The sequence below is a fragment of the Mauremys mutica genome, chromosome 10 (genome assembly GCF_020497125.1).
Source record: "Mauremys mutica isolate MM-2020 ecotype Southern chromosome 10, ASM2049712v1, whole genome shotgun sequence".
Classification (NCBI taxonomy): domain Eukaryota; kingdom Metazoa; phylum Chordata; order Testudines; family Geoemydidae; genus Mauremys; species Mauremys mutica.
This window is the reverse complement of record NC_059081.1, coordinates 29,772,287-29,784,912: the sequence shown is the minus strand read 5'-3', so window position 1 is coordinate 29,784,912 and position 12,626 is coordinate 29,772,287. Positions and strand designations below refer to the sequence as shown.

The window sequence follows — 12,626 nt, the reverse complement described above, 5'->3', positions numbered from 1 at the left end:
GTACACCTGCTTTTGGTGTTCTCTTTTTGGGGCGAGGGTCCCAATGTTCGAGTCCTTCGACTCGACCCAGAGTTCAAGTCTTTTGACTAGTGTAACAAAATGACTGAGTCTCTAAACAAAATTACTCACTGAAAGGCAAGGACGCTGCAGTGTTTTGAACCTCCCAGGGGAATCCTGAGGAGTGCAGCCAAGACTCACACAGCTCTGGGTATACCTACGGCTATCCCTCTAGACACAGTGTCAGCTGCATCCACTGCAACGTGAAGTGATGTTTTAGCCATCAGTTTGCCTTCCTCAATGAGGGCCTAGAATTGGGCTCTGTCCTTTTGAAGTAGTTTAAATTACATATTGCAGACTTGTAGAAAACACCTCTCTCCCTATAAGGTCAAGTCATTTAGAAACTTTATCTGCCAGTGTAGCCTGCACCACCAAGGAGTTGGGTTGACAGCAGTGATCCCTCGAGAACGAGGATGATCTCTTTCACAGATTTTTTTTTTTTAAATGGGTCCTTTGGTGACTGAGGAGTCTGATCCTAGAGCCGCAGGCTCATTGGCAGACGTTGCAGGTGGTGTTGGAAGTCAGGGTTGGGCCATGATTGCTGCATGACAGTTGCAGAAAAATGCCAAAAAAGAATGGAAAGGCAACCAGGACAAGGAGATTTTCCTCAAATATGGACGTTCCTTCTCTGACAAGTCTTCACCTGTTATCCCTATCCTGGGCTGCTGTCTCCCAGTATGTGGTGTCAATGCCACATCTCTTGATGTTTATCTTGAGGATGTCTTTAAAGAGATTTTTGGCCTCGCCATTTCCTTTCTTCTTTGGTGAGTTGGGCGTACAGCAATTGTTTTGGTAAACATACATCAGACATGCGCACACGGTGCTCACTACACCTCAACTCGTGCTGGATAATCAGGGCCTCAACACTGAAGAGGTTGGCCTCTGTGAGGAAACTGACACTAGTGCAGCAATCCTCCTACTTTAGGTTGAGGATCTTCCTAAGAAAGTGCTGGTGCTAGCATTCCAGGTTTTTCAGATGTTTTTTATAGGTCACCCAAGTCTCTCAGTCCTAGACGAGTGTTGTGACTACCACTGCTTTATAAACCTTATAAAGTCCAGTGTGTATTCTGATGTTGTGATTACTGAACACCCGGCAAGACTGGCACAGCGGATTATGTGCTGAATCTCTACATCTATGTCTGCCCTCTGTGAGAGATGGCTGCTAAAATAGGCAAGCTATTCTACATTTTCCAGTTCTTCTCTGACAATCTTCCTTCCTGGGTTTGATGATTGACCAAGAGCTGCCTGGTGGAGAACTTTTGTTTTGGCAATGTTCAGAGTTAGCCCTAGGCTTTTGTAAACTTCAGAGACGAAATTAAGGGCTCTTTGTAAATCGCTGTTTGTACGTACTGTAGTTCTGTAATTGTTGCCGATATTACTTTAGTTCTGGCACGGAAATGAGAAAGGTTGAAGAGGTTGCCGTCAGTCCGATATTGGATGCCAATGCCCTGTGGTAGATTGTCATTTGAACTGGTGCAAAACAAGGTTGTGTACTGGCACCCACCCTTTTCTCCATTTTCTTAGCAGCTATGAAAATGTTCACCCAAAACAAAGGGCTCAGAGGTATAGCCACTGCACAGGATGGAGGCAGTCAACCATGAGGCTCTGTGGAAAATTATGTCAAAGTTTGGCTGCCCAAGCAAATTTATCACAGAACCTCATGGTTGACAGAGTTGAAGGCTTTGGCAGATGGATAAAGGCCATATACAGATCCTGATATTGTTCTTGACATTTTTCCTGGATCTGCCTGGCTGAGATAATCATGTTGGTCGTACCTCATGATTGTCTGAAGCCACACTGGGACTCTGGAAGTACTTCCTCTACAGGGAGTTGGGAACAGGATGAGTGAAAAGAAACTTCACTCCTTTGGCTGGTACAAAATAGCACCTCTCTGCCCTTTTGGGGTGGGAGTGCAAGAAGCCAGAGAGTGTGCCAGACTACCTAGCTGGGGCCATGATGGCCTCGTTTATTGGGAAGACCACCCTACTGGGACCAGATGGTTATAGAAGGTCAAATAAATGATTTTGGGTATCCTGGACCTCCTCTAGTAGAGCCTGAAGGTTATTCACCACTCTCTACAACAGCTCCTGATAGCACCTGTGGTCATCGGAGGGGAAAGTGAAGACAGGACACTTGCCTCACCTGATGAGGAAGATGAAACACCTGTCCGTACCTGTGGATCTGGTTCAATCATCTCTCCCTCATACTCCGACTAAGCTGGCAGGTGTTGGATGGGAGAGGTACCGTGGGACACATGAACGGATCCAGACATATACTGTACAATCGTATGGGCTCCAATAAGGCCAATATGAAGGGTCAGCCAGTTGATGCAGACTCCATGGCAACAGATACCACCAATCCCTTGGATAGTCATAAATGGGTGGTGGACAAACCCCAGATCTTCTCACGTCTCTGTCCAAACTCACTTCCCTAAATGGGAGCAAGTGATTGTTTGGAGCCTCCGACTTCTCTGACCACTCCTGTTCAACTAGTGGAGCTGTCTGTACTGATAGGTGAAAACTCCTGCCTAAGGTCTGAGGCAAGGAACATTCCCATCTCCTCTATGTCATTTCCTCCTCTAGTGTCAATGTGTCTCAGAAGAGTCCGACCCAAAAGAAGAGGAGATGGAAGAGTGAAGATATCTTCTGGTGAAGTGCAAGTTTTGGTTCATCCAGGAGTCTAGGTGTTCTGTAGTCAGAACTGAAGAATCTGGCACATCCAGGGTCATCACAGATGACAGGTCTCTTCTGGAAGGGGTCAGTACCATCAAAAAGTCTACTGGGAAGCTCTTAGATGATGTTGGTAGGTACCAATACTTCAGCTTACAAATCAAAGCTAACATCAGTACCAGCGGATCCTTTCTCCTTCACATCTCACCCTCAATAATCAGAGGATCTAAGCAAGCTTAAGTCTTTAAGACCTGTGCACGAGGACTCACCCAACTTGGCCAGAGTCAAGGAGGGAGCTCTTTTCTTGGAGCAGACCTGGAAGGAGGTGCTCTGTTCTTATGCCTATGAGAGTGCTTCTTACTTTTATGAGAAATCCTGGATGATATCTCCCCTTGGGCTTAGCAGCTCTGGTTTCCACCCCTGAGCTCATTCTCAGAGGGGTGCTGCTCCTCAGTTGAGGCCGATCCATAAGAGGGATCTCCCTGGCCTGGATCAGACTGAGCTCTTGTAGGCTTCTCTATAAGATGTTCTCTCAGTTGGTGCTCTCATGCCTAACGGGTTCAAGAGGGAAACAAGCAGCAAATGCTGCAAACTTAGCAGAGATATGCACTTCTCCCAGACAGTAGAAGCAGTGCTGGTGCTCACCACTTATGGAGAAGAAGTAGGGGTACGAGATGCAGTTCTTAAACCCTGGGACTCTGGGCACAGTCTTTATCTACACAAAGAGACTCCAAGACAGGAGAAAACTGTTATACAAACTCTACTGAGATTAAAAACTAACTATTCAAAAATACTAAAAACTATTTACAATTTATTTACAAGTGCATTAAGAAGCAGAGGAAATCTGTGGACACAAGAGGGATTCCAACTCAGGTGTGCAGCAGCAAGAAGGAACTGGAGAGGAGTTGGTCCACACCTCCCCTTCTACCTTCTGTTTGGAGCATGAGAAAAGTAACTGTGCAAGCGCAGATCAACAGGCACTACTTGCTAGAAATCTCCGAACTCAGGCATATGGTGCCCATGCATGGAATACACATAGGGACCAGCACGCAGAAGAGCTAAGCTGGAAAAGGCAATGGTTTGCATCCTTAAGAATTTACAACCTAACCACGAGATGCACAAAAACAGTTCAGTGCCAAAAATTTTCTGAGAAATACAACCAAGAGAAGGGACACAGATTATAACTCAGCTAAGCCTACATGGAATGTCATGGGGCCAAAAAATCGTTACTTCTCTAGCCTGAAGGCTTTTTATCCTTGCCAAATATCAAAGCCAAACAAAGAAGAAGCTGGAGCTTCTTAAAAAATGGTCACAAGAATAATTTATTATAGAAAATGTTAAACCATCTTAATATAGAAGTCCCTATTACATCCCCATATAATGAATGGGAGTGGGGCTTTGTAAATATTCTTGGGCAGCTGTTCTAGTTTTATAGAGCAGCATGAAAGGCAGCACTAAGTCTGAACTGTAAGAGAGGGAGAACACAGTCAAGAGAAACAAGTAGTATAGAGAGCAGGAGAAAATGAAAAATAGATAGTGTGGATAGTAACAGAGAGCTTTGCAAGTGAGGTGAAGCTTCCTATTAATGTGGGTTAAGGCTCTGATCCTGTCCATTTTTAATTCAATGGAAAATACTCCCATTGATTTCAATGGTACAGGGATCAGGACTTATAAGAGGAATCTATGCAGAATCTATGGATGAGACTGGAGAAGAGGGTGAAGTAATCATGATGGGCCGTCACAAGAGCAGGGAACAATGTTGCTTTTGTTTTGTAGAACCACGAGCTGATCTTCTCTTTCAGGAAAGTGATTTTTCATTGGTATGTTCACAGGTTCTGTTGCTTGAACATACATAAAGTTACCTTACAAGGATGAAAAAAAAAAAAATCAAGACAGGATGGAGAGCAAGGGACACATTTTGGAAATAAAAAAAGCACTGGGATCTAGTGAAGGCCTGGATGTCAAAGGAGAAAAACACCAAAGACTCAAGTTTGAGTGATGGGAAGCATGCTGTGGCCAAACCCAGGTAGAGTTGAGCCCTGTAAATTACCTCTTGGGCCATCTGTTTAACCAATAACTACCCAGCAAAGTCCTCAAAACAGGTTATTCCAGGAATGCTCAGCCTGTATTAGAGCGGAGCATGGCCATTATTCTGTAATTATCTGTGTTCTCAAATATATTTGAGTGTATATTAGTGTTCAAAGGTTAGTGAGTGACATTGACAGAAACAGCCAAACTGCAGCCAGATGCTTGTCTACATATACACAAAACGTGAAGGAAGTTCAATAGAAACACTGCAGTCAAGAAAAGATTGAAGTTCATGTGTCTCTTAAGCAACAGAGTTGTGATCAGTACATTTTATAGATCAGCTAACTTATGTATTAGTTTTCAATCATTTCTGTTGTATAAAAATCTGAATAAAAAGTCAAGGTTTTCCTTTTTAAAAAACATAGCAAACACAGCTGAATCCAAAACAGAGCAATCAATTAAAATCCAGATTCACCCCAAGTAAGCAGACTTGGCTCCATTCACTTCAGAAGTGTTGGTATTGTTTAAACAGAGCTAAATTTTGCCCCAATATTTTAAGAAATAATAATTTTAAGAGACCACTAATCCGGTATTAGTATATGTCCACTCACCTTAATTTCAAAGTAAAAAATAAAACTTTCCATAAAGAAAGATCAGAACATCAGAGACTTACCATGTGGATCTTCAAACAGAATCCTATTGGTAGGTTTTAATGAAAAACCCAGACGGTCTAATCTAAATCTGTGCTAAGAGTAAAAATCTATTTAACATGTGCCAAACATGTGAAAATGGTTACTAGCCATTTTTACATGACACCCCTATAGAAAACAGAGGACTGACACCATATTTGATAGCTCATGTAGAATTCATGCCCAGCCCTCTCCTTTTCAAATGAAGTTGGCTCCAGACTGACATATGGCTTTTCCTTCTCTCTTTCCTGTAATTGTCCTCCTGCACAAACCTCGATGACTCACATTTTCAATTAAAGATATACCCAACTAACAGAGGTTGGAAAAATGCATTTCCACATAGCTGCAGCTGTACCAACAAAATATGACTCTTAGTTTCCTTCAAGTTCACACTAGAATCCAAAGATAGTTATATAATCAAGTCTTTGGAGGGCAGTGGGGAAGACAGCGGGTTCCCCATTTTAAACCAGCTTTGTGTTTGAATATCCAGTTTCATTAGTTTATATTAAATTGCATACAAGCACTTTTATAGTAGGTGATTTTTTCTAACTGTAATACGCTCATACCTCCATGCCTCACCTCTCGTAACAGCGTCTAACGCACAGCCGCATCCTGTTGCTCCTCCTCCTATAACAAGCACATCAAATTCGCTTGTGTTTTGTAGAGCCAGGAACTGATCTTCTCTTGTTGGAAAGTGATTTTTCATTTGTATGTTCACAAGTTCTGCTGCTTGAACATACATAAAGTTATCCTACAAGGACAAAAAAAAAATCAAGACAGTATTTGTGTCTATTCCTCAGTGGCATGCCATGACATTTTTAGTCAGACACGCAGTTGTACGCAAAATGGCATCCTTCACAGAGTACGACCTCGCACATATGGAGCATATGAGGTCAGGCTGTGCAGAGGGTGCTATTTTGTTCTACAAAATGGCACCTCCTTGCACGTTTGAGGGCCAGACAGATTCATCCTGCAGCACAGCCCATCCTGGAGCACATAAGGCATGCCTTGTATCCACTGATGGCATGTCACTGATATTCCTTATAGAATAGGTATAGTTTAGTAGAAACTAATCAGAAAAAGGTATCTTTATTCAAAGTCACTTTTAAATCTAATAGAAAATATTTTAGCAAATGCAAAAGGTAACAAACAGCATTAAAAGAGTTAAGGGTTAGTTTGCAGGAGTAGCCAAGGTGAGTTAAATTTATAGTTATTGAGGGATTAATAAAACAAGATACAGTATCAAATACCAGAAGGGAGTATTGAAGATTTTATAATAAAGATATATCCTGAATAGGATTAGAACTCTGTACTTTTATCTTATAAAATACACATATAATCTACTAGGCTATAGAGTCATTGCAGAGCATCCAGCAGCCATTGGAGGAAGTATTTTGCGCTAGAGGGTAGTCATATTATTTCTGTTGCTTTCATGGAACATTAAAATATTAATACATTATTTGTATTGTGGTACTGATCAAAGGCCCCAGTATGCTAGGTGAGGTACAAACAGATAGGAAGACAATCCATCCATGTCCCAAACAAAAAAAAAGTTTAATTAAAAAAGCTGACTGTAAAGGTTGTAAAAGCTAATGTTTTCTCATTTTTATTATTGAAAATCAGCTGTGTACAGCCCCTTTTTTTAAACCATAACCTACTTTGCTTTTATTTCTCAAATCATGCAGTGTGCTAACTTTTTAGTGGTACACTATAACAGTATGACAGTATTCATAGACCATTTCTGGTTTTCTTTTAATGGATTCCAGAATAATTTTCTCAAACAATCATTGTCTGATTTCTGTAGTGACCCATCTCTCAGCTTGATGAGCCCAGTGAAAGAGAAAGACAAACTTTCTAAGTCAATTAACCTAAATGGGCAGCAGGCTTAGGTTTTTTGTTTATTTGGGGTTTTGTTTTGTTTTAAATTTTAAAATTGACCATTTCCTAAAGACTTTACTTGGAGGTAAGCGGCTTGGTTAATCAGTTTAAACAGATGTCTGAAAGCCCTTGTAATTATGGGTATCCTAAAATCCTACTATTGGTTGTGCACTTCATAATCTATATTATGAGTACCATCATTATGGGTTGTAATCCACCTCTGCTATGTAGTATATTAATTACTTTATGTACAATGGGCTGTAGCCAGGTATTATAATTATTCCAAAGTTAATTAAGATGCAAGGCCACAAAAGAAATCGTGCTTGCGCTCTCGTACTGCCGTCTGCTCCTGCCCTGTCTTTCTTCCCTCTCACATTCTTATTCACCATCAACCTTCAATGTTGCACACAATTGGGTAGTGGGTCACTCTCCAAACTATTGTTTTCAAGCTCTAAAGGGGCTGACAATCTTTTTCGTAATAGAATAATCACTTGTGGTGTAGGAAATGGATTTTGAGGAAAGCATGGGTGCTTGAAGCAAGGAGGATAGTTTTGTGGGTAAGGTACTGGAGTGAGTTAGAACACCTGTTTTCTATTCTCAGCTCTGGCACAGACCTCATACGGTCTCGGGCAAGTCATTTAAGTCAACATTCAGAAGTATCCAGTAATCTTGGGTGTCTCAATTTTTGGGTGTCCAAACTGACAACTGATTCTCAGAGGTGCTGATATCTGCAGCTCCCGTTGATCTGAAACACAATTTTGCAAGCCCAACACCCCAGGAAATAAGAATATTTCAAGCTGAGTACCCAAAATTAGTGGTCACTTTTAGAAATTTGGGCCTCTGGAGTATCTCCATTTCTTCACCTATAAAATGGGGGTAATACTTCCTTACCTCACACAGACATTGCAAGACTCAATTCATAAGTAGAAGTACTCTACAAATGTGTAAGAGTGAGATTTTGTGCAAAGCCTTTAAGCCAGTGATTCTCTACCCGGGGTAGGCAGAAGTCTTCCAGTGGGTACATCAACTCATCTCAATATTGGCCTAGTTTTACAACAGGCTACATAAAAAGCACTAGCAAAGTCAGTACAAACTAAGATTTCATACAGACGATGACTTGTTTATACTGCTCTATATACTATACACTGAAATGTAAGAACAATATTTATATTCCAATTTATTTATTTTATAATTATACAGTAAAAATGAGAAAGCAATTTTTCAGTAATAGTCTGCTGTGACACTTTTATATTTTTTAATCTGATTTTGTTAGCAAGTAGTTTTTAAGTGAGGTGAAACTTGGGGGTACGAAAGACAAATCAGACTCCTGAAAGGGGTACAGCAGTATGGAAATGTTGAGAGCCACTGGTCTAAGCGGTACAGCCAGAACACACACTCCAAAGGGAGGAGGGCTTCTTTTCACCCTCTCGAATCCGATCCTGGGCTGCTCCAGGAGCTGAAGAAGCCCCCAGTCCAACTAAGTTACTGCAGCCTCCTTTGGTTGCCCTATGGGCTGCCTGGAATTTCTGTAGCGCTGCATTATGTGGCTCTACCCCAACATGCCCCTCCCACATTGCAACACTTAATTACAGCCCTCTGGAAGTAACCTTATAGCTGCCTACCACAGTGCCTGTGCCAGGAAAATCCTCCCTTGCCACAACCAGGCTTTTAAGGCCCCCTTTATGCCACTCCAGCCTCCCACCTAGTGCAAAGGGAGCGGGAAATGGATGCAGATTTCAGCCTAAGTGTTATATTATATTTTGCAATCTGAAAGCTATTCAGTTTCCAATATTTGAATTGCTATATTTTTTGCACACTGTATAAAAGATAGTAGAAATAAATAGGAAAGTAATATGCAGAATAGTTTATAAAGTGAGGTGACAACACTTATTTCTTCAGCAAGTGAAGTGTCAGAACTTAGAAACAGTAAATTTGTTGACTCAGTACTGGAGTAGCTTCCGAATAATCACTCCTCCCTATCAGCTGAACATGCTCAGCCTGATACTTCATTAAAGTTCTATTTATATAAATTATCATCCTAAGTAAAAAGATAGGAAACAGCTAGCTAAACACATGCACAATTCAGCAGCAAATGCATTCAGTCTACCAAAGCTGAATCTGAAAGAATACTACTACTATTTCTACATCACCAGAGGATGTACATGTCACTGAAATGGGCCATTTTCATTACCACTACAAACTGTTCTTTTTCTCTCCTGCTGATAATAGCTCACCTTAACTGATCACTCTCCTTATAGTGTGTATGGTAACACCCATTGTCTCATGTTCTGTGTGTGTGTGTGTGTGTGTGTGTATATATATATCTTCCTACTGTATTTTCCACTGCATGCATTCGATGAAGTGCGCTGTAGCTCATGAAAGCTTATGCTCAAATAAATGTGTTAGTCTCTAAGGTGCCACAAGTGCTCCTGTTCTTTTTGCGGATACAGACTAACACAGCTGCTACTCTGAAACCTTAAAAGATACAGGGTTCCGTCCTCATTCAAGGTAAGAGCCCTTTGCACTACCAGTTTAAATCTGCCATATGCTTTTCCCAGTGATGTAAAGCCAGTGTAGTCAACACTATGCCACTTTCTCTCCCCTTCCACACACTCTCAGCCAGGCCACAGCGCTTTGTGCTCTGGCTATCATAGGCTGGAATAATTGTCCCTAGAGGCAGTTTGACCCGTCATAAATTAGAGCAGTCCTATGGGTACAGGTTTGGCCCCAATAAGCCCCAGGACTGGGAGAGAAAGACTTGTAAGCACCTTTGTTTCCCCATCCCCTGCTTCGGCTCATCTTTAGCACCACTGAGGTTCAAGTACATAATCCCTCTTTCAATATACTTACAAACTAAATTAGACAAATGTACAAAAGAAAGGGGTATCAAAAGTAATGTCATTTTGTTTAGGTCAGACATAGCTTTTTGGTTTCAGAGGGCTTTATACAATTTTAATTAATTTTTAACATTTTTTGATTTTATTATAAACTTATGTTTATGTGGGAGCAGGAGTAAATGATTAGCAGTGGAAGCAAATAAATAATTAAGAGACTTCCTATCTTCTTTCTCATCTGCTGAAGAACTTGTATGTCACAAAACTGCCTATAGTAATGTCTACACTTCACTCAGAAGTGTGACTGCAGCAAAAGTAGACATACCAAAGCTATCTTGATTTTGCTAGCTCGAGCAACAACAGCAGTGAAGCCGAGGCAGCATGGGCGGTACAAGCCCACTCCGGATTCCAAGTATGTACTCAAGCAGTCACCCACATTGCCGCAGCTTCACTGCAACTGTAACTTAAGCTAGAGAGATCAAAAGTCAGCCACTCCTCTTACTGCAGCATAGGCATATCTTATAAAAGTTTCTGCAGGGTGTAAAGGCCAAGGACAAAAGAACTGATTAATACAAATGGGTGCAGCTAGTACTGAAATTGATTAAAAGTGAACAAGGAGGAAATTTAGGCTGATCATCATAAGAGTTTCCTAACAGATTATGGAATATTCTTCCAAGAGAAATGGTTGAAGCCTACAGATATTTAGAATTTGATTGGGCAAGGTACTGAAGTATATGCATATAGTAGGGAACAACCCTGCAATGGAGTGTTGTCTAGTAGATCTAACTGGTCTTCGCCCTCTAACAGCTCAGCACACGTTACTTGAGTTTAGGTTACGTTACAAAATACTATCTTCTTACCACCATTGCAGAGCAGCTGCTCTTGTCTATTATGCTGCTTTTCCACCCCTTCCTACTTGCTGAGATGCTTCGTATCTGCCTTTCCTCAATGCCCTATAATCTATATAGTTATAAGTGACAATAGCATGACAATTTCACCATGTAGACCACGCCTAAGACCTCCACACATGAAGGCACATCTTTTTTAAATGCACTGAATTACACAAATTGCTCAATTTTAGAAAATAGCTTCATTGTCTCCTGCTCTATTGCCTGTGAATTATAGCTGTTAGAGACATCTTTAATCCCTAATCCTGATGAGCAGGGTTCCCTGAGATAACCAACCAAATGGTGCAGTTTTCTGAAGTGGCCAATCAGCTCTGTAGTAAATAGAAATGACTCAGAGCAAGGCCTCCCTATAAAACTTTTAAAGAAAAAAAATAAATAAAAAAGGCACATGACAAATATTTTCATGATCTGAAGGACAGTTAAAATACAATGGTATTTTAAATATGTTAAGCTTTACGCATATCAACCTTCGGTGTCCCTTTAACAAATAGTTTATTGTTTGCCTTGTAGTTTTCTGCAACACATCCTGTGGGTGTAAAACTAAATAATGGTTTACACGACATCCCCAAGGTAAACTAGTGACTAGATCGAAGCCCGATCTACAGCCTTCCATGGTTTATGAACCTTGGATAGCCTCCACTTAAAATGATTAGATCACTTTCTCCCTATGTTTAAACCCCTATTAGACTTGCAAATTTTTTTTAAATGTTCTACACAGTTGTCACTACTAGTGCAACAGAAAACAAGATCTAATAATTAGTGTCTACTGCTGAAAGAAGTGCGTATTTAAAGACCACAGGCAATTAACAATCAGGTTGTCCTGTAATCATGTACAGTATTAATTTGAGCATAGTGTGTAGGGTTTCATGCAAATTACTTAATACATAAGAGAATGAAAGAGGTTGCTGCTGTATTATGCGAGTCAATCAATGGAGTAGTTAGATTAAAGTAAAATTGCTTCATATTCTATTTATTATAATTAAGGAGGTACTAACCATATTTGTATACCCCCTCTAAGTCAAGTAAAAATTAATAAGCCTTTTTCACGACCTAATTTTGAGAAATTATAATGGCCCATTCAACCTAAAGTATTTCCCCTGCTTTTACATTACAAACTGCTTTTAGCTAACCACTTGCTACACACGTCAAACACAAATCAGATCAATACATTTTAAATAAAAGCAATGTAAATTGTAACTGTGCAAACAAATTTTCACCAGTTTGATTTTTTAATATGACATTTTTCTTTAAAACCAAATCTATCTGGAGGGGGGAGGGGGCCGGAAGGGGACAAATTCCTGGCCTCTGGTTCCGTTTCTGATACAATGCTATTCCACGGTACCTTTAATGAACTAGTAGGATTCACTGAAGCTTTTTTTTTTTTTAAAAATACACAAAGTAGAGCTGGGAGTGAGGAATCTCTCACTTAGACATGTGTCATTGAAATTTTAGCAGCAAGCTTCACTTCGCTCTAGCTGAAGTCTACTACCTACTGAATTTTATTGCATGTAGGGTCCAGTTCTGTAGCTATCCTCCATACAAGGCAAAAAGTTATCTGTAATT

General features: G+C 40.6%; 1 protein-coding gene across 10 annotated transcripts in view; it reads right to left on the bottom strand.

Moving 5' to 3' along the window:
- Positions 1-12,626, bottom strand: part of GPD2 (glycerol-3-phosphate dehydrogenase 2) — a 134,179-nt gene that overhangs the window by 70,302 nt on the left and 51,251 nt on the right. For all 10 annotated transcript variants that reach the window (XM_044978409.1, XM_044978403.1, XM_044978410.1 and 7 more), the window contains one exon: positions 6,023-6,194. In XM_044978409.1, the coding sequence (XP_044834344.1) occupies positions 6,023-6,194 (172 nt within the window). The remainder of the gene's footprint in view (positions 1-6,022; positions 6,195-12,626) is intronic.